Source organism: Rattus norvegicus, chromosome 10 (assembly GCF_021556685.1).
Source record: "Rattus norvegicus strain SHRSP/BbbUtx chromosome 10, alternate assembly SHRSP_T2T, whole genome shotgun sequence".
NCBI lineage: Eukaryota > Metazoa > Chordata > Mammalia > Rodentia > Muridae > Rattus > Rattus norvegicus.
Window position 1 is genome coordinate 93595953 of NC_141543.1, and position 22289 is coordinate 93618241.

General features: G+C 52.6%; 1 protein-coding gene across 4 annotated transcripts; it reads right to left on the reverse strand.

Annotated features, from left to right (window-relative positions):
- Positions 1-4779: 4779 nt before the first annotated feature.
- Positions 4780-20960, reverse strand: Slc4a1 (solute carrier family 4 member 1 (Diego blood group)). Of its 4 annotated transcripts, none has more exons than XM_087569812.1 (20): positions 20878-20960; positions 17110-17192; positions 16881-17001; positions 15851-15924; positions 14925-15105; positions 14705-14840; positions 14155-14278; positions 13967-14048; positions 13693-13874; positions 12865-13075; positions 12534-12740; positions 12196-12344; positions 11891-12085; positions 10427-10597; positions 9988-10077; positions 9321-9487; positions 8549-8802; positions 7465-7634; positions 7207-7380; positions 4780-6341 (listed from the first exon to the last, which is right to left on the reverse strand). In XM_087569812.1, exons 2-20 carry the CDS (start codon positions 17122-17124, stop codon positions 6261-6263), a joined length of 2784 nt encoding a protein of 927 aa, XP_087425938.1. In that variant the 5' UTR covers positions 17125-17192; positions 20878-20960; the 3' UTR covers positions 4780-6260.
- Between the last annotated feature and the right edge of the window lie 1329 nt (positions 20961-22289).

Genomic DNA, 22289 nt, shown 5'->3' on the forward strand with positions numbered 1-22289 from the left:
CAGACAGACACACAGACACACAGACCGGATACCTTCGCCCCAGACACATCAAAAACAAAGAACAAGAATGAGGAGGGGCTGGGGATTTAGCTCAGTGGTAGAGCGCTTACCTAGGAAGCGCAAGGCCCTGGGTTCGGTCCCCAGCTCCAAAAAAAAAAAAAAAAAAAAAAAAAAAAAAGAATGAGGTGATAACGTGTCTTAGGGGGAGGCAGTCCACGTACATGAATTTTTTTTTTAACCTTTTTTTTTTTTTTTTCCTCCAGAGCTGGGGACCGAACCCAGGGCCTTGTGCTTCCTAGGCAAGCGCTCTACCACTGAGCTAAATCCCCAACCCCGAATTTTTTTTTTTAAAAAAAAGCTTGCTTTAATTAAATTATCTGCTTTAATTAGTGTGGCTTCTCCACCAGGAGCAGCACCCATGGCTTCCACCTGTACACTGTGCACACTCGCACCCACACCAACACACACGACTGGACAAGCACACACAGACAAGGAAAAAAAATAAAGGAAAGAAATAAAGGAAAATGGCATCGATTTTTCTGAGAAAGGGAATGGGTGGGTGGGGCAGGGTAGGGCAGGTATGTGGGAGAGGCAGGAAATGAGAGTCCACAGGCCCTTAGGGCTGTAGCAGCCTGAGTCAGTCTCAGGTGTCTAGTGGCTTTCTAGATTTCCCAGGGCTGGCTAGATGGCTCGGTGGGTAAAGGTGATTGCCACCAAGCCTGAGGACCTGAGTTCAATGCCCAGAAACCACAGAGCTAACTCCCATGGGCTGCTCATGGACTTCCACTTGTTCTCGAACCTGCAGACCACGATGGCCCTTGCTCAATGACTGCTCTGCCCTCAGTTCTGGCCACGATAAATACACGGGATATTGTTTTTGAGATGGTGTCTCACTCTGTAAGCCAGTCTGGCCTTGAACTCAGAGATCTGACTGCTTCTGTCTTTTGAATGAACAAGAAGGGCTGGAGAGATGGCTCATCGGCTAAGAGGACAGGGTTCAATCCCCGGCATTCACATGGCAACTCACAGATGTCTATAAGATCTGAAACCCTCACTGACATATACGTGCAGGCAAAACACCGACACACATACATACATACATACATACATACATACATACATACTTACATACATACATGGAAGAAAAATATTTTCAGGGGTTAGGGATTTAGCTCAGTGGTAGAGCACTTGCCTAGCAAGCGCAAGGCCCTGGGTTCGGTCCTCAGCTCTGAAAAAAAAAAAAAAAGATTTTCAGCTGAGCGTGGTGACTCATATCTTTAATCTCAGCAATTAGGAGGCAGCAGCAAGCAGATCTCTGTGAGTTCAAGGCCAGGCTGATAGACAAAAGGAGCCCAGGACAACCAGGACTACACACTCTGTCTTGAAAAACAAACACCCCAAAAAGGTTTTCTAATATCAGATCATGTGTGAGGTTCGAGGCAGAAAGGAGACTAGACTGGCTGTGACCCAGCATCTTCCAGTCTGGTAACACACTCCATTTACAAACACCCCATCCACTTTGAAGAAGGATGGGTAAGAACCATAAATCCCCAGGATGCTCACTGAGACGCCACACTCCCACCCTCCTGTAGTTTTCCCTTATTTAAAAAAGTTAAATGTTGGGCTGGAGAGGTGGCTCAGCGATTAAGAGCACTGACTGCTTTTCCTAAAGGTCCTGAGTTCAATTCCCAGCAACCACACGATGGCTCACAACCATCTGTAATGGGACCCGATGCCCTCTTTGGGTGTGTCTGAGGACAGCAACTGTGTACTCAAACCTCATATCCATAAAATAAATACATAAATCTTTTTTTTTTGGTTCTTTTTTTTTTCTTTTTTTTTTTTTCGGAGCTGGGGACCGAACCCAGGGCCTTGTGCTTCCTAGGTAAGCGCTCTACCACTGAGCTAAATCCCCAGCCCCCCATAAATCTTAAAAGGTAAACGTTTCGGGCTGGAGAGATGGCTCAGTGGTTAAGAGCACTGACTGCTCTAACAGAGGTCCTGAGTTCAATTCCCAGCATCTACACGGTGGCTCACAACCATCTGCAACAGGGATCTGGTGCCTTCTTCTGGTGTGTCTGAAGATGGCAACAGTGTACTCATATAAATACATACATACACACATACATACATACATACATCTTTTTTTTTTTTTCAGAGCTGGGGACCGAACCCAGGGCCTTGCGCTTGCTAGGCAAGCACTCTACCACTGAGCTAAATCCCCAACCCCATACATACATCTTTAAAAAAAAAAAAAAAAAAGGGAAATGTTTCCTCTGGGTCAGACCCACGAATAACCAGGAATCTGGCTGCAAAGTAGGGACGGACTTGCCAGTTGTGGGGCTTGAATCCAATCCTGTGAGGAGTGGTGTGGGTCTCAGCCTCCCTCACCCCCAATGTTAGTCTCACAAGAGAGACTAAAAGTTGGAGAGAGTGATGTTAATCCCACAGATGGGAGGAGAAAGACCACTGGCCCGAATCATCACGGCCAAATTAATTAAAGCAGATAATTTAATTAAAGCAAGCTCTTTTATTCACCTCCTTGGACTGCCTCCCCTAAGGTGAAGCTTGAGAGTCAACTCAGGGACAGGGGCTTCCCGAATGGGGCATTTGGTGGGCAAAATAAGTAACGTTACAGGAGCAGAGCATAAGTTAGTCCCTCCTCAAGCAAAGATGTGGTTGCCAGGTGGGCAGAGCGGAGTGGTCACTGGCAGCCCAATAACCTTTTGAAGCAAAGGTAGGGTTGCAAAGTGGTTATAAACAACTTTCTGAAACAAAGGCATGATCTCCATTCCTGGAGCAGGCAGAACAGAACCATGGGAAAGGTTCTGGTCAAGGTTGCGGGTGGGGCATAGCCCAATCCTTGAGAACTAGAACCATGAAAAGGAGCCTACTTTGTCTTTACCATGACGGCTTTTAAGCCTAAAATGGAGGCAGGCTGGTTCTTCCAGTGGCTAGGTGGGGTAGTGCACACCTTTAATCCCTGCACTTGGGAGACAGGCATGTGGATCTCTGTGTGTGGTGTTGTATAAAAAGAAAGAAGGGGTATGTTTGTGGAGGCGAGGTATGGTGCGGGGCAGGGGGTTGGGTGTGGAGGAGAAGGGGGTGCCCATGCTGAGGCATCCCTTCCCCCTGAGGTACAAGCCACACAACGGTATAGTATTGTATAGTATAGTATAGTATAGTATAGTATAGTATAGTATAGAGTTTATTTAGGGCATGGGGAGGGGAGTTGAGTGGGGGAGGACAGAGAGAGAGAGAGAGAGAGAGAGAGAGAGAGAGAGAGAGAGAGGAGGAGACCGACCTTGAACATGGGGGTGGGGGTGGGGGGGTGGGGGGTGGGGAGAGGAATGGGGAGAGAAAGGACAGTAGGGGAAGAGAGGAAAAGAGCAAAAGAAGAGAGAGAGGAGGGGGTAAAAGCAGTCCCTTTTATAGTGAGGCAGGCATACCTGGCTGTTGCCAGGTAACTGGGGCAGAACCTAGAAGAAATGCTAACACTGACTCTGAGGCCAGACTGAACTATAAAGCAAGTTCCAGAAACAGCCAGGTTTGCTACACAGAGAAACCTGTTTCAAACAAACATACAAATTGGAGAGGGCTGTTCCCAAACCATGACAAAAAAAAATGTGAAAGCCAGTCGTGGTGAGACTCATCTATCTAGGATCCCAGTGTTCAGAAGCAGTGGGAACCGGAAGTTCAAGGCCAGCTTGGACGATAAGAGACCCAATCTCAAAAGCTAAATGTAGGTGGGCGTAAAGTTTGAAAGGCAGGAACTTCTCCAAGTCAAGGCAGCAGTTGTTTCTTAAATCTGGTTGGCTCCTCCCTGAGGAGTGTGGAAGGATGTATAAGAATAGGCCCAGCGGGAAATCCAGGCCCTGAGAGCTGCTGGTAGCCTAGGGCTGCACAGTGGCGCTCCTGTGAAAGGGGCTGGGAACAGGCTGGGCCTCAGACCTCTCCAGGCCTGTCTCAGTCTCAGAGACTAGCTGTGGGGGTGAAGATAATATAAGCCCGGGGGCAGGCCTAATCCTGTGATGATTGTGCAGCTGTAGCGAATGGGAAGCAGGCCTTGAGACAGCTCTCCTTCCGGCCCAGTTAGCACCCAGGCCTTTTGTTCCAGCCTGGGAGACGGGTCAGCTCAGGGTAGTCAGGTCGTAGATATAGACCCAGGGAAAGAAGTGGAGATGCTGACCTCTATCTGAAGGCTCGGGAATGTGAGGAAAGTCTATGTTGGGTCTTCCTTTCCGGGGTGGGTAACACCCTGGCCTAAGAGTACCTTTAGAACTGCAGGAAGCAGCTGGGGTGGGGGCAGCGACTTGAAAAGGGATCAGAGTGAGGGTAAATGGAAGGCTGGTTAAGAGAGGCTGGTCTGAGGTAAGAGAGGAAGAGAGGCTGCTCTCATGAATGGCATCCTGAAAGCTGACTTCCTCTCTTGGCCTTGGTGTCTGTCTGAGATTGCTTTCAAAGGCTCCAGGATCTAGGATGCAGAGCTGGTGGCTTTAAAGAGATTTGGGGAGGGGCTGGGCCGGAGCTAAGAGTGCAGAGGGTCAGGTCTCTTGACAACTCCTTCCCCTACCCCTGCAGTACTCAGCAGGGGAAGGTTGTATAGAATTTGACTTCATCACCCACCCTAGGGGAACTGGCAGGCCTCATGCATAGACTCAGGACCATGCGCCCCCTCCCATGGTCACAGCCCTACATGGGTTCCCCCTAATACCATCATGTCCACCTGGACTGGTTAAGACCCCCCCCCCCAGGAAAGGACTTCAAGCAAGGCACCCCTTTAACACAGACACATTTATTGGCAAAACCTATTCCCAAGCACGGCGGTGGGGAAGGGCGCTGGAGAGTGGGCAGCAGGATCCCCACTCTCTTTGGTAATGTTCAAGGAGTAGGAAAGGCAGGAGAGGATAGGGGTGTGCCCAGCGGCGTGGTCACATCAGCAACTCCCCACAAGGAAGGCTGTGTGCTCTGCAAATGCTTTTCTTATACGGTGTCGGTCAATCCTTCCAACTCCCTACAAGGTAGGTGCATCCTTGTCCCTATTTCTATGATGAGGGAACAAGAGTCTGTGGTGAGGCAGTCCTGGGAGGCAAACATGGGCTCTCAAATCCCCCCCCCCCAGCATCTTCCACTGGAAGCCCCCTGCTGCCTGATCACTCAGATCTTCTGTTTCTTCTCTCAAGTTCTGGTTCTTTCAACTTTTTTTTTTTTTAAAAAATATATTGCTTTGTCAAAAATAAAAATAGTTGTTTATCCATATTTTGAACAAGCTACTGTCTCCTACTCCAATGGGTCAAAACTTGGGTTTCGCTCCCCCAAGACTCAGTTTAGCTGGGGTTGGACACAGCAAGTCTCTCATGAGGGCTGAGTGTGTGGGCAAAACCAAGGCACGGAAGAAGCACTCAGAAAATACACAGTTAATAAATTACAACCCTCCCATCCTCCCGCTATCCCCATCCATGTCCAGAGCAGACTTATGTATTGGCCTCACCCCGCAAAAGAAGCTTGAACCAGCCCCTCTGTGTCCACTAGGTCTAGGGCCTTTAGTAGATGGCTATGGAATGTATGAATGAATGAATGAATGAATGAATGAATGAACACCTGGTGAGAGAGAGCAAGTACTTAGGAATACGAGCCTCAGTCCCTCACCTGTATCTTACTCTCATCAGAATATCTCTCTAGATGCAGAGAAGGGAGACTTGGGGTGGGGGTGGGACAGAAAATGGAAGACATTAGGGGTATTTCTGGGCATGACTGGGAAGACGGAGGACAGAGCTGTAGCCTCCAGGTCAGGAGGCTCAGGTCCCTGCTGTGTGGCCCCGGGTGGGGGGGAGGGGGCTGTGTGATCTGGGCAGGCTCTGAGAACAATGAAGACTGTAATAGTTCTTAGACATTTGCTCTTGGTCCTCAGCAGCCGGTAACATGGGTATTATTACCAATGCATACATTCTATAGAGTAGGGGGCAGAGGCCAGAGAGGTCAAGGGACTTACTTAAGGCCACACAGCCAGCAGGAACTTGAAAAGTGTCTCCCCTTTGCTATTTATAACTATGCCACATGGGACCCGTACAGTCGCAAGAGACTGTGACCCCAATTCCCTGATATAACTTCTGGTCGTCTCCAGCCAGAAAATCCCGTATACCTTATGTAGAGAGTTTCCTAGACAACCTCTCCTTCCCCACCCACAGCCATGACATGCCCATGAATGGTCTTCCCAGGAGGGTGGGAAAGTGGAGTGGTTGGGGGCCTGGGCCTGCCCCTCACACAGGCATGGGCACTTCGTCATACTCATCCAGCCCTTCCGCCTCGTCAAAGGTCACTTTGGCATCATCACCATCCAGCTGGAGGGGTGGGAGGGAAGAAGAGTGAGAGACCAGGACAGGATGAGCCCCCCCCCCTTTTTTTTTTCTTTCCTTTTTTTCGGAGCTGGGGACCGAACCCAGGGCCTTGCGCTTGCTAGGCAAGTGCTCTACCACTGAGCTAAATCCCCAACCCCAGGATGAGCCCTTTTGGGACTTAAGAGGTGCCTCTAGAGGTAAGAACCAGCCTAGATAAACCCCGTGCTGTCCCTAGAGCACAGGGTTGGTCGAGGTGAGTGGTTGGTTTATGAAGAGGAGGTGGGAAGGAGTTCTGGTGAGGAGAGCCTGCAAAAGGTCAGCGGGGGCTCCCCTCACCATGGCAGCCCCACACCGAATGCACCGAATAACTCGGCCGATGATACAACTAATGGCCCAGCAGCTCGGGTAGGACATGCCCTCTATGCCGTGGAAGGCTTTCAGCCTGTCATGATTCCTCACTGCACTGGGGAGGGAAATGAGGTCGCTTGCTCCAGATCATATGCTAGGACACAGCAGACCAAGACGGACACAAAGGACCTGGATTTTTTTTTTCCTTCTTCTTAAGAAGGGGTCTTATGTAAATTCAGGCTGGCTTTGAACCACGTGGCCAAGGATGACCTAGAATTTCTTATTCCCTCACCTCTACCTCCCTAGCGCTGGGATTATAAGCATGCACCTCTATATACAATCTATGGGGTGCTGGGAATTGAACCCAGGATCCTGTGCACTGGAAGCAAGCATTCTACCAACTGAACTACATCTATTCCTAAACCCACGCCTACCCGCCTCACTTGGACATCTCCCCAGCTCCGAGACACTCGATTCCTATTACGGGTCCTTCTCCCATCCGGGGCCCCCTACTACTCACACACTGGAGTTCTAGCTCTCTGAAGATGAGCGGCAGGAGGAGACGACGCAGGGGCACGGTGAGGATGAGGACAAAGGGCAGGGCCAGCGAGGCTGGCGTGGACTTCACCACCCACAGCACAGCCAGGCAGATGATCTGGATGCCCGTGAAGAGGTGCATACGCCAGGTCTTCACCTGTGGGGAAGCCGAGGTCAGTGTCTGCCCTGTTCTGACCCCACCCTTACCCCACCCTAGCTGGACAGCTACAGAGCCAAGTACCCTCTTGACAAAGGGCACATCTGGGTGGTACTTGGGTGGCTTGAACAGGAGCAAGATGCGGTCAAAGAGCTGGATGCCACTGAGGGATGTGATCCCCATGTACAGGAAGATGCCAAACAGTACAGCCAGGGGGATGCGGGACAGGATGGGTTCCATGAGAATGGACAGTCCTGTGAGGAGGGACACACTCTTAGTTCGGGTCACCCAGGGATCAGCACCAATGGGGCTTCGCTCCTACTTGGGACCAAGCTTGAGACCACAAATGCCATGTGACCCTTTCCTGCAGTATCCTTTTATAGGCTTGGAGAGGAAATAACCTCGAAGGCTATCTTCCCAAGGAGTCCAACTTCTCCCTGCTTTATATCCACTCCCTGAACCTAGTTAGGGCAGTCACAGTGCTCAGAGGAACCTGCCTTTCTCCTCACCCCATTATCCTTTATGGAAAGGAAGAGAAGCAGAGAGAAGGAAGGAGGGGGAGACTTTAGATTGCTCCATCAGTGACTATAACCCTGCTCACACAGCTGGACTCAGCTTCTTGAGAACCCTACAGAACCCAGGGATGCTCTACCACCCCTCAGACCAAGGCATGCTATCACCCTTAGAACAACTGACCTGGAAGAGAATCTCAGAGATTTAACAAATCCTCTAACTGTGCAGATAGAGAAACCGAGGCCCGGAGGCTAGGAATGGTACCCAGCCAGAAGCAGGGCAGGGCAAACACCACAGTTTCTTACATTCCTCTTAGCTAAGCAGGCGGGAGGTAGGCTCTGACTTGTACAGAGAGCAGCAGTGCAGCCCTCCCGCCCTGCACAAATGTCTATCACAGTGTCCCAGGGCCCTGTGCTTCCTCACTTCTGCTAGATCCCCTCCTGGGAGGAATTAGTGTTAGGAAAGCTTGAGCAACTGGTGTACAGGGACCAGGACGGAGTATATATAGATGGGATGGGAGCCTCTTTCGCCAACCCCAAGGGGAAGAATCAAAGTTAGATAGGGGAGATAGCAGAGGTAGGAAGAACCCCCATCCCAAGAACGAGGGCCAGAAAGGAGTGGAGCAGGACGGAGGGGCATGGCTAGCCCCACTTACCCACGAGCACAGAGACCAGGAGCCCACTGATCCGCTGTTCCTTGACCTCTTGGATCTGGGCTGCAGCCCCTGGACCACTGGCCTTCCCCATGACTGTGAGGGCGTTGGCATGGGTAACAGAACGCACAGTGGTGGCGCTGAGCCAAGGCATCCCAAAGAGGGCGGCCACCCCGCCCATGCCAACAACCAGCAGCAAGTCCAGGTGGAAGCCGGAGCCCTTGATCATCTTCCGCTCAGGTTTACTGACAATCAGCCTGAGGGTGGAGGGAAGCCAGGTGAGCTGGGCCCTCCCCTCAGGCTCTTCTTTCTTTCCTCACACTGGTCCCTCTGGGTCCATTTTTGCTTTCTGTTCCCATTTTCCTCAGAGTTCTCGGCTCCCTCCCTCTGGCCGTTTGAGAATTCAGACTCTGAGGGATAGAAGTCTCCAGAACACCCTCAGGCATTTTTGCCTAAATCCTGGAACTTCAGCTTCAAGGAGCCTTGACTGTTCAGCACCCCTCACCCCACTCCACCCCAACCCCATTGTTCAGGCCCCTCCCACCATCCAGCCGTGAAGCCCATAGCTCCCTGCTTACATGGTCTTCAAATGATGCCACCCCAGGGGCCACAAAACTCAGACCCTCCTCTGACCCTCTATCACTCCCATCTGCTCCCAGACAGCCAAGGGCCAGTCTCCTCCTGGCCCAGAGCCTGCTTCCCTCCCTCCCTCCAGCCGCCCCACCCCCCACCCCACCCCATCCCACCCCCGCCAAACCTCTCTCCTTGCTCTTACGTGGTGATCTGAGACTCAAGGAATATAAGGATGAAGACAAGCAGAGCGGGTAGAACAGAAGCAAACATCATCCACTTGGGGAAATGGTTATACAGACCCAGGGGATGGATGACCCAGCCCCGGGCGGAGGAGTTGGACACTTTAAGGCCATCAGGCACCGAGAGTTTCTGTGAGAAGAGACAGATGGTGAGAACCTGGGACCAAATGGCTCGGGAGACATGGGGTCAGGGAAGCCAGGGGTCCTAGGGCAGGGAATTTGGGTCAAAGTGCTCAAGGACCTGCTACTTCGGACATTTGCTTTGCTCCTACCTACTTCTCTAAGTCCCCTGTATGTGTCCTCTCATTCCTGACGTTGTAGGCAAACAAGCAAGATCAGAGAGGTTGTATAGCTTGCCCCACGTTGCACGCCTATCTGGTGGCTGAGCTGAGGTTTACCTGAATCTGCCTAGCTCAATGCACACCCTACAGCCCTGGGGTAAAGAGATAAAAAGAGCAAGGTGGTCCAGGCTCTTGCTTGAGTGGAGGGGCCTTGAGAGAATATTGGAAGACCAAGGATGGGGAAAGAGTTCTAGCTGGCTTCTAGTTAGGAAAAGCCATTCTGGCAGGGTACGAGGAGAGGAAGGAAGTGAAGGCTATGGCAGGATGTCAGAGAAGGAGGAGGACTCACCTGCGTGTAGGTGTTCTTGATGAAGGTATCCACCAGGACCATTATCAGGATGGAGATGGGGACCCCAAAGTCCCCAATGACTCTGCGTAGCTGTAAGCAGACAAAACCAGTTGTACCCATGTTCCTCCTCCCACTCGCCTCCCTCCCTATCTTACATTTACCGGGGGCTCTGAGAGGTCCATCAAGGACCAATGACTGACATTACTCCAGCTATTTCTGCCTTCCTTCTTCCTCTGACTCCTCCCAGCCTGGCCCTACCCTTCTCCCTCTCCCAAGAGCTGTCTATCCCTGGTTCCCTGCTGGATCCTGGTGCTGAGCTGAGATGGTTCTGTAGGTTTGTATACAACATGGTCCTTGGAAATGGGAACTGGGGTAGGAAGGGGAGTAGAGGGTCCTGGAGAAGCTAGGGTTGGTGAAGGTAAGGGTAGGGTGTACTGACCTTGCCGGGGAAGTAGGTGCTGTTCTTGAACTTTCGTAGCATCATGGCAAGTAGGAAGGTACCAACCATAAGCACAAGGGAGAGGAGGGCTGTGTTGGGCACGGGGCCCTGAGGTTTGGGCTTCATCACAACAGGGGCATAGCTCTCTTGTAGCGGGTAGTCCTGGAAAATCTGTAACCGACAAAACACTGTGTTCCCTCCCAAGCCTCGGCTTGAGCTAGACAGCATCAGAGAAGTTGACTGGGCACTATCAACCCGCTGTTTGTACATCCATCTATCCATACGTACTCCCAAACATCCATCTACCCATCTACTGCCCATACAACCATCACCATCACCCGTCCAGTCCACCTTCTTTCTCATCTGACTTATTAACCTGCTTGGCTTGTTTGTTTGTTTGTTTGTTTGTTTGTTTGTTTTTAGGACCAAGATCAAGTTAGCTCGTGTGGGAAGTGTCCGAGAGGCAGTGAGACTGCACGCGCAGGTATATGCTTCCAGACGTTGTGTGGAAGGTGAGAATTCTGGAGACAGCAGTAAGTAATAAGGTTTATAAAAAGGGCTTAAGGAGTTGGTGACAGGGACAGCATTTACCCAGCATGCAAGAAGCTTGAACCCCAGCACAATAAATAAGGAAATAAGTAAAATCTCCTTAAAAGATCTACAGAAGGGTTGGGGATTTAGCTCAGTGGTAGAGCGCTTGCCTAGCAAGCCCAAGGCCCTGGGTTCGGTGCCCAGCTCCAAAAAAAAGAAAAAAAAAAAAAGATCTACAGAAGATAAAAGAGCCCGTCAGTCAACAGAGTCAGGACACGCACAGGTCACCCTTCTTTCATACACAGTGCAGATGTGGAGGTGGGAGGAGCTCTTGGGGGGAGGAGGCAAGCTATGGAGGCAGAGGCCCTATGGGGTTCTGGAGGGGAAATGCAGAAAAGGAAAGACCTAGGGTTGGGGGCTGGAGTGATGGCTCAGAGGTTAAGAGCACTGACTGCTCTTCCAGAGGTCCTGAGTTCAATTCCCAGCAACCACATGGTGGCTCACAACCATCTGTAATGGGATCTGATGCCCTCTTCTGGTGTGTCTGAAGACAGTGACAGTGTGCTCACATAAAGTAAAAAGAAAGAAAGAAAAGGCCCAGGGCTTCCAAGCATCTCCTCCCTCTCTGCGCATGACTTCCTGGCCATCCCACAGAGAGTGCCCACTAGTCACGTGATGTGTGGTCATAAATATGAAAAAGCGTAGATAGAGGTGACCTCCCTTATACAGTCAGGACATGAGCACTGAGTCTCAAGCGGTCCCAAGAAACCCAACTGCAGAATCCTAGATGAACGCCAACACATACGTGTGCCCACATTCAGAACCGCGCACACAGGTGGTGGAAACATGGCCACAGTCACGCTCTACAGACACGTAGCACACTCTCGCAGACATGCGATGATGCATGAGTGTTAGCATCCTCTCTGGCCCCACCTTGATCAGCTTAGAGAAAGTCTCATAGATGAAGATGAGGGAGATGAGGAAGGAGAAGATCTCCTGAGTGTAGCGGGAGATGTATTGGACCAGGAAGCTGCCTTCAAAGGCCACCACCAACACCACCAGCAGGATAAGCCAGAAGCCGATCCACGCGCGGCCCACGATGTACTCCAGGTTATTGCTTTCACAGAACTGCAGTCGTGGTGAGACAAATGCAGGATTAGTGACTTCGTGGACACCAGGCAGGTGCGCTAGGGTAAACTACAGGGTTGGGGGTCAGAGCGGGGCTGAGACAATGTTACCGAGTAGAAGGCTTCTTCAAACACCAGCAGGGGTCCTGAGAAGCCGAGCACAAGCAGGGGCTGTGCCCCCAGGAGAGCAAAGAGAATTCCTTGCACTGCTGTGGAGATGAGCAGCTCTGACACCCCCATCAGGTTCCGGGTCTTTTCTCCTGTGGGGAAAAAAGCCATACAAGGATCAAGAGAGAGATTATTTTCCGGGAGCGAGAGTAAGTTATGGGGTATCGAGGTACCAGTACAGAGCATCAGATTGGGTCAGAGGTGAGGAGACAGAGGTCAGAGGGTTAGAGGTGAATGTTCCGGGGATGGGGGAAGGGAGGAGAACAGTAATTGTCACTGACCCAGGAGACCGCCGAAGGTGACCGCAGGTGACAAGGCAGCAAAGTAGATGAAGATGACAGCAGCCAGCACCTGGGGACTGAGCGCATCGGTGATGTCACTCAGGTAGTAAGGATACCGGCGCCGGATATCACGGATCAGGCCTCCAAAGATCCGGCCGGTGCGCCTTAGAGGGTCGTCTTCGTCACCGGGGCCCTCCTTTCCCCCGTCTGCTGTAGAGGATAGGAAAAGGGTCAGAGGGGCTTACCCACACGGACAAATGTCTGAGAGGAAGGAAGCAGTGCATTGCGGGTCCAGGGGCCCGTGGGGGACCGGGAAACCTTGTCTGTGTACCTAATGCCTCGTACAAGTTGGGGTCTGGCTTGGCAGGTCTGGGCAAGTACCGCTTCCTAAGCAACTCCTTCTGCACGGGCACCAGGTTGAGCAGAGCTTTCTCTGAAGGGGCCTCTGTGGGCGGCAGCACCAGGCTACAGTCCAGAAAGCTATCCAGGGAGCTCAGCAGCTCCCCTCGGCTCTGCGCCAGGGAGGCGGTAACGCGGAACACCTACGGACAGGAGAAAGGTCAGAACACTTAAGACTGTAGCCAAAAGGTCCCAGGGGAGCAGGGCAGCCTAGTGGTACCTGCCTGTAGTCTTAGCACTGAGGAGATAGGAGGACAGCCTTAAGTTTGAGGCTATCCTGGGCTACGTAGAGAGTTCCAGGTCACCCAGAGGTACATGCTAAGACTTTATCTAAAAATCTTGAAGGTGGGGTGTAGTTGGGGGAGACCTGGACATGTGTAACTAGGGACCAACCACCAAAACCAGGGCTGTCGTTATAAAGTCTGGTTCTTTCTGTTTCCTCTGCCCTCTAAGGACCAGCTTTGGGAAAACAGGCACCCTGGGTTGGGTAAAAGGAGCTAAAGTGTCCCTGGTGGGCTAGGCCTACCACACAGCAGATTGGGCCAGGTAGAACCAGGTCAGAGTGGACCAGGCTGGACCAGCCAGTCCAATCTAAGCTAGGGTAAGACTGGACTGGCCAGGAACAGGTGGAATTCAACCCAATGGATCCAAATAGTGAGTTTAAAGCAGTCAGTGCAGGAGGGGGGGCCCAAGGGGGGGTCTGACCTCTTCTGCCCTCCCACAAGCTCCCTGGCAAACCAGCCACATGGCCCCTGCTCACTCTTTCTGTCATGAGAGTTGCTGCAGCCCTGCCCAGCTGGGTGTAGTCGATGTGCGGAGCCTCAGGTCCGAGAAGAACTAGAAGGAAGCTCACAGGCTCCGGCAACACCAGGTCCTCCAGCGGCACAGCTTCCTTCAGTCTCACGAAGCCCAGCACAGGCTTCACCAGGAAACTAGCCCGGCCTGTGAGAGACACCAGGTAGTTTATGAATCCAAGAGAGGTGGCTACCCAGGGCCAAAGTAGAATGCACGTGCGGTGGGCAGGGGGCTCTTACCCACTAGCACCAATGTGGTTTCTGAATTGGGGGGGATCTTCAGAATCCCAGATGGCGAGGGTTCTTCTGAGCCCCCCTCTGCCTGTGGAAAGGAAGGTGAGTCTCACATCACAGTAAACCTAGGAGACCCGAGCCTCTAGCATTTCTTCTCCCAATCCTTCTCACCTCCAACCTTATCCTAACCTCACCTGTGCACAGTACAGCTTGGTCTCCAGCGATGGCTGGTGAGGAAGAAGAGGTTCAGAAGGGGCCCCAGAGCGGGTCAGGACGGCAGGCTTCACTCCCTCCAGATCCTTTAGGTCCTCAGCGTGGCTGTGGAGCACACAAGGGACAGGAGCCAAGTCAGCTGTTTCCCATGAAAGAGAAACTGGCCGGAGGGGACAAAGGAGAGCACTAAGTGGGACTTCAGTGACTAAGCTAGAGAGACCCGGGAGAAGGGAAATCAGTCTCCTCTCAAAGGACAATGTGGATGGAAGACAGGTGGCCCCTGTCTAGGATGCTTAGGTGGGAGAAAGGAAAAAGGATAGAAGATCTGGAAGTGTGAACCTGAAGTCCCTGGCTCCATTTGGGGATGTCAGACAGATATGGGAACTGGGAACTCTGGTGGAGGAAGGGTAGTTCTCTTGCCTGATGGGTGGGGTCCACTTGGAGCTGAGGGAGGGTAGGGAGACCTTGGGGCAGGGGAACTAGGGAGGGAACCATAGGATGTGAGGCCCAGGTCCTGGCAGGCAAAAGCACCTGCGTTTGAGTAGCAGAGCCCGGAGCAGCTCATCTCGGTCTTGAGGCCGAATTTGATCCTCATAGATGAAACTGTCTAGAAGTTTATTGGCCACCCCAGCCAGGGATGTCTCTGCCAGATCCAGAAGGAAGGTGCCTGTGGGCAGTGAAGTGGTGAGCTGAGTAGCTGCCCCAGAAAGCCACCCGTGCGGCAGCCACAGGGTTGTCCAGGAGGACTCACCTTTTGAGAAGACCTTCTGCAGTTCTAGAAGGCTCCAGAAGGTGAGGTAAGAGAGATGTGGACGACCCCACACACCATCCTCTCGAAGGTTTTCCTCCAGCCCTATCCAGTGTGCCGCCTCCACCCACTGTAGTTCCTGGTTCCTCTGGTCCATCATCAGTTCCTGCAGCTCTACATAGACCTGAGGCCCGTGGCCCGAGTTAGTCCCTCAAGCCGTGGGCAAGCCCGTGGGAGCCTGGATCCTGAGGCACTCAGCTCTAAGCTAGGTTTGGAAAAGGCCCTGGGCTCTGGAAGGCTCAGGGCAGACATCCTGCTCAGAGAGTGGGGAGATATGCAGGTTCCTGTGGGTCTGGCCCGCTCCCCTGACTCTATCCACCCTCCTCAGCAGACAGTTATCAGTGTTTCAGAAGAGGCATGGACCTCTGGACCATGAGGGGCCTTGAGCAGCCACTTGGCCAGAAAACTGGGGCCTGGTTACTAAGGCTGAAAGGACTTGGGAAGCCATTGGATCAATCTCCCATCTCCAAGACTATTGAGGGACATGGGACTCTGGGCCAGGTGGATTCTCTTGGTGTCTCAGCTCAGGGACCCAATCCCCTAACTAGCTGGGAAGTCTGGTGGGGACTTGGATCTTGGGAGAGGGGAGTGCGTACTTGATTCTCTATGTGCCTAGAGAGTATATAGCTCAGCCAGGCCTGAAGGCCCTGGCTTAGTCCTCAGCAGAATCTGTCTGGCAAACTCAGCAAGGGCCTGTTTCTCCGTTAGTGAGCATGCCCCTTTTCTTCCACTGATGTCCTAGAATGTCCCCTCTCTCTGCTGGTCTGTGTGTGGGCCTCTCCTCCAGCTTGAGTCTCTCTTTATCTCTTCCTATGTTACAAAATTAATCTCAGGGCAGCTCGGGAAAGAGGCTGGGTCGGAGTCCTCACCTGACTGGAGCTTGGGTGCGATGTGGAGGTACTGGTGGGGATGTAGTCTGTGGCTGTTTGCTCTGTGGGAAGAGCTGAAAACCCAAGAGCCAATTAGTATCACCTGGGATGTGGCCCTCTGCTCAGGCCCTACCGTACTACTTTCAGGGAGCCTCAGGAAGCCAGACCCACTCCTTCCACATCCCCTGGGCTGGGACCTCTTCCCAGTTCCACAGCCGTGCCTATTCTGGGCCTAACATGAGTCTGCTGCCACTCTCCACGTGAATTTTACTGGTGAACCTGGAATTTATTGTGGTGATCTGAGCCCCCAGCCAGACCCCTCCTCTGAGATGAGGAGAGAGAGCCCCAAGTCACAGTGTTCGAAACCATTCTAGCATCCCTCCTTTCCCTGCTGTATCTCCTCTCTTCTCCCCACCCGCTTAGCCAAGCCGCCAGCCTCTTACCATACACCAGTCAGATGGGGTGAGTCCCTTATATCCCGCAACCCCAACCCCTCCTTCCCCAAGGGGACCTCTTACCTTCAAATCTAATCACTAACACTTAAGCCCTGTTGACAGTAAACAGGTCCCCACCTCAGGCTCCCCATCTAAGACCTTGGGCAGGCCAAGGAAGGTGGTATGGACTCCTGGGGTCTCTGCTTCAGGGGTCCCCACAGCTTTCTCTCCTTTCTCTGCATCTTCAGCCGTCTAGACTGAATGACGTTCAGCCAACAGGCCTACTGCTTGGCCTCAATACTGATATGGGACAGACAGGCTAACAGCTGGGTCTGTGCCCTTGTCCCAGACATACCTGACTGCCCTGTCACATGTGAAAGGGACCCAGCCTCCTTCCCCTCTCCCGCCCCCCAATCACCTCCTGTGATCATTTCAAACAAAACACTGTTTATCCTTCAATCAGCCAAGATTGTGGGGAGAACTGGCCCCAGGGCTGGGACCGGAGCTGTGGAGAGGGGAAGGCCTGGGTCCCTTCTGTCCCTATGGGGACCCAGCAGCTCTTCTGGCGGAGGCAGGAGGCCTGGGGTGGGTCTCACCTTCTGACTCCTGCATTTCTGTCACAGGGATGTCTAGGTCTCTGTATGCTATCTGTTCTATTACATGTTCCAGTTCCTCTTCACTGTCACGGTCTGGGATCTCCAGCACTTTCTCGTGGTCCTGTGGGGAAAGGTTGGATTAAGTGGCTTCCCAAGTATCCTAAGGAGAAGCCCAGGGTGGCACCCAGAGCCTGAGGCAGGAGCCCTGCATGGATCAGGGGACACTTACCTGCATGTCCCCCATGATGCTGTCCTCGGTGTCCAGTTGTCCTCTGCTCTCTGAGCCCCCAGCATAACCTGCACCTCAGGTCCCTGGAAGAGAGGTGCAGGCTGAATGAAGGACAGTCATGTTATCTACCTCAGTTGGCCTCCTGTTGCTTCTGGGTCCCCCTAAAGGAGCTGACTTTTAGAGCCAGAAGGGCCCTGGGGATGTGAGGTGGATCAGATGGAGGCAGTGGCCATGGAGGAAGAAACAGAGTTTGTAGGCGGATAGGCAGGGGCTGAGGGGCAGGAGACATCAGCGTGGCTGAGTTTTCCTTAGTATGTTTGGGGTGAGTGGTCAATGGCGTCTAACTCCATTCTTTATCCTCCAGGCCTTAACTAACTTCTCTTCCTGAGCCCCGAAGGCTCAGTCAACTACCAGGGCAGGACATGGCTCCCCCTGAGAGTCTCCATAACACACTCTCTTCTCCTAGAAATGGCTGCTTCTGCCTGGGCAACAGCCTGCAGGGTCCTTGGGAGTGGATCGCAGACCCTGAAGAACTTGGGCCTGTGTTCTCCTCTCCATTCCATCCCTACCTCTCTGGCTTGCTTTCTCCTTGCTCTATTGGCTTCTGCCCAGTTCCTAGAACTCACCAAGACCTTGCGGACTCCAGGGCCTTTGCAGGTTCAGTGTCTCCTCCTGGGCACACCTTCTGTCAACAGGTCAGCCCTTCTCCCACCTCAGTTCCAATATCACCCTTTCACAGGCCCTCCTTAACCACCCTGGCAGTGGCTGACCTAGTCCAGCATGGTTCCTTTTCTTTTTTTTTATTTTGAAGATTTATCCATTTATTATATATAAATACACTGTAGCTGTCTTCAGACACACCAGAAGAAGGCATCAGATCCCATTACAGATGGTTGTGAGCCACCGTGTGGTTGCTGGGAATTGAACTCAGGACCTCTGGAAGAGCAGTCAGTGCTCTTAACCGCTGAGCCATCCCTCCAGCCCCCAGCATGTTTTCCTAATTGATTTGTGTGCAGTTGTCAGACATGTCCTTTGGAAAGGAAGACACTTGGATGTAAGTCCCTGCACATTTCGGTCCTCATAGGGTCCCCACACCGAGCAGTCATCCTGACTCTACATCACAAACTTGAAATGACCAAGATCCATTTGGAGCCCACAAAACCTCAGCCTTCATTTCCCCAAGACAAAGGTGTATCCATGCTAGGATGTGTAGACCACTCATCTAGTGCTCCAGTCTGGATGTGGAGGGGCTGACTTTGCCCTGTCATTGCTACATGGAACCTTGGGGTGACAAGCTTTGGGTAGGGTCATCAAACTTGGCTGAGTGCGACAGACTGAACTGAGCTGAGCATGTCCTTATTCTTTTTTTTTTTTAAGATTTATTCATTTATTATATATAAGTACACTGTAGCTGTCTTCAGGCACACCAGAAGAGGGCATCGGGTCTCTCTACAGATGGTTGTGAGCCACCATGTGGTTGCTGGGAATTGAACTCATGACCTCTGGAAGAGCAGCCGGGTGCTCTTAACCGCTGAGCCATCTCTCCAGCCCGCATGTCCTTATTCTTAAGGTGACTTAAGTGGCTCCTACGTGGATGGAATTTAGGAGTTTACTTGTGCTGGATACTGCAGAGAGGAAAAATAGGACACAGGTACAGGACACGGTGGGCGTAGCATGGGTCTCAAGACCTAGGTAAAAAGGACCAGCCTAGGCATGGGGAGTAGACGAGGACAGAGGTGGAGGTGAGGAGGACAGAGGAGCAGGGACCCGAGAGTGGAAGGCAGGGGACAAGACACAGAGAGCAGAAGACAAAGGACAGAGGAGAGGAGGCCAAGGCTAGGGGATGGTCAGAGGCAGAGGGATAGGTGACAGACAGAGGCGTGGACGAAGAACCGCACAGTCATGCGAGGGGCCATGTAAAAATCTAGAGCAGAAGATACATTTGGAGAGACCCATACAGAGAGTCCTGGGGTTTTGAGAGGGGGAGACACCGTCAAGTCCTTGGGAGTGACAAGTGATAGTCACAGCTATGTTTCTGAGTCTGAGGATGGGACAATCCTCTTGGGCTTTGCCCTTGGCAGCCCTGGGTGTCATTCATTTTTCCCCGTCTCTGCTCTCTGTCTTCCTTTCCCAAAGGTTCCCACCCAGTTCCTTTACCCTATCTTTATTTTTTCTTCTTTCCTCCTCTGGACCCGTTCACAATGCTTTCTGACTGGGCCTCAGCTCTTGAGGTCCCAAATCCCACTGTGGGGCTGGGACTGGTACCTTGAGTCTTCTGAGGGACAGTATGGTGTACCCAGGAATCCAGAGTCCTTGGCTGCGTCCCTGACTGGGACCCATGACCTTGGGAAGCTCTCAGGGGTTCAACTCTGTCACCCGTCTGTCAGATGACAACCCCTGGGAACTCAGTCAGAGAGTAAAATGATCAGAAGGGACCTGGAGTCCAGCTGAGCCTTGGAGGGTGCTCCAGGCCCAGGTTGTTGCCTGCTGGTCCTGAACTCTAGCTCTGCCCCACTCTGCCTGGGACTGATAAGAGCCCAGACCCCTGAGACTTCAGTGCTCTGAATTGGAAACACCCCAAACACCTGGAGGGCCAGCTGCCAGCCAGAACAGATAAGGGGTGAGTGGGCCATCTGGAGCCCAGGAGGTGGAGCTCAGCTGGAAAGACACAGCGGGGAAGGGGGACAGATGACAGAGACAGCTCCCTGGTGGCACAATACTACCTTTTTGCCATCAACCCATCACCTCACAAGCAGCTGTGGTACCCCCTCTCTCCCAGTCCCCAGACCACTGAAGCCAGTAAATGTCATTGGTGACATTTGACAAAGCCAAGATTCAGAAGAGTTCCCTACTTCAGGGGTGCCGGATGGATCAGAGGCAGGATTAAACCTCTGGCTTACAACTCCACAAACCTCTCTACCCACTGCACTGAACTACCTCCCAGAGAAGAAAATAGTTCTTAGCTGATTGGGAGTTAGAAGTTCAGACATGGCCTCTGCAGTCAGACTCCCTGTGTTTATTTAATCCTGACCCTCTCCTTTTACTAAGTTTGTGGGCTAAGGAAGGGGATGGAATACCTAAGCCTCAGGGTTTTGTTTTTTTTTTCCATCTGTAAAATAGAATGGTTCCTACATGATAGACCCACTGTGCAGATGAAGTTCAGGCAGAGAACACATGGCCGGTGCCTGGCATATAGTCTGTCATCATGCATGCCTGCTACTGAAGACCAGATCAGTCAGGCTTGGGATCTTCATCCTTCCCCAGTAGAATTAGCCCGAGTTACATGATCAACCCTCAGTAGACTTGCACTTCTCTTTTCCCTTCCAATGGTCTACAGGCTTGGGGACATTGCAAGCCCCCAAGTAAACCCCTAGAAATGTCTCACAGAGGAATCAATGTCGGCTGACATATGGTCTCCCAGGTGAGAGGCAGGGTAGCCTCTGGATGCCCCACGTCTTGAAGAAATGAGGCCCAAGCCCATGGGGCTCATGGGGCTAGGAGATAGAGAGTAGGTGGGACCTACACCCAGTGGAAGGGCTCAACTTTCCTCCCAACATACACTCCAGCTATACACACCTCGTCTGTGAGAACTGCCCCCTCATCCTGCCACAGGTGCACCGAGGGACGACACGCACATGGACACAACACCATCCCACCCTCCTGGAGGTCAGAGATCATACCCCTCGGACACAGATTTAGGCTGACCACCTTCATAAACCCTCAGACAGATGCCAAAGGACCACCCAGCCACCCCCTTGCCCTGCCCACCTGCTCAGGAATCTCGGGGGTCCTTTGTGAAGTCCCGCCTGCTGCCGCCGGTGCCCTCTGAGACTGGCCGAGCTCCCAACTGCTCTAACAGCACCGGCAGGTGCCCTGGGGGAGGCTCCCAAACCCCTGACTCATGCCCTTGCCTCCTAATCTGCCCGTCCCACAGCCGGGAGCCCCTTCCCACCCCACCCCCTTGGCCCGCTCCGACCGGGTGCCCCATAAACAGAGTTATCTCTCACCCACATCTGGACAGCTGTGCATCAGGCCCACCCCACCCAACCTGGCCAGTCCCTGAGACCTTTGGGCCTTTCTGGCCCTAGAGAGTCCTCTGGCTCTGCCTCTGTGGACTGAGGCTTGACTACTGAGTTCTTAGAATTTCCAGATCTCTGGCAGGAGGGTGCTGGCTCGTGGACACGTCGTCTACCTGGCCTCTGTCCATTCCACTCTGTCCGGGTCTTCTCTGGCTCCAAGTTTCAAGACATCTTCTCTCTCCTGCCCTTGTTTTCCCTTAAGACTGGCTTTTTCTAGGCAGCCTTCCAGGGGCCCTGCCTGGTGCACATGGGACCCCATCAGTCCTCTCTACTTCTTGACCCTGACTAGAGGACTTCCATTCTCTTCTCCCAAAGACCCTGCTGGCTCCTGAGAGTTGGCCTCTAGGGTCTAGGACACTGACAGTCAACCTGAAACAATGTCAGGTCAAGAAAACAACTGTCCCCACACAAGCCTCTTCTCACAAAGCACCAATGTCTGGGCACACTGGCTCCTCTGTGGCAGCCCAGCCCAGGCCCCTAGGCAGAGAGTGCCTGCATTCTTGGCCCCCGCATGCCCCTCCCCTGACACCTCCAACAGGACTGTTCTCTCCTCTTGGGGGGGTGCCCTGGCTAGGGCGCCTATCTCTGACTGACAGATGAGTTCCCCTGGGTGGGAATGGAATGGTTTAGAGCAGACCAAGTTGGGTGCTGCGGCCCTGGAGGGATGAGAAGGCTCTGCCTGGCCTGGTACTGCTATGGGACCAGGGCAACCTCCTGGTCTCTGGGAGCTTTGGTTTCCTCTTCTATCAGGAGAAAATTTCCAGGGCTGAGGATGTAGCTCAGTTGACAGAGTGTTGTCCAGCATGCGTGAAGCCCTCCTTTAATCCCCAGCAACACAAAAAACCGGGTGGGGTAATTCACATGTAATTCTATCACTTAGGAGGTGTTATCCTTGGGCTCAAAAGGTAGAGACAGGAGGATCAGAAGTTCAAGGTCGTCCTCCGATACATACTTAGGGAGTTCAAAGCCAGCCTGGGATACTTGAGGAGAGAGGAAGAGAGTATGAAAGACAGTGAGTGAGGTTGGGGATTTAGCTCAGTGGTAGAGCGCTTGCCTAGCAAGTGCAAGGCCCTGGGTTTGGTCCTCAGCTCTGAAAAAAAG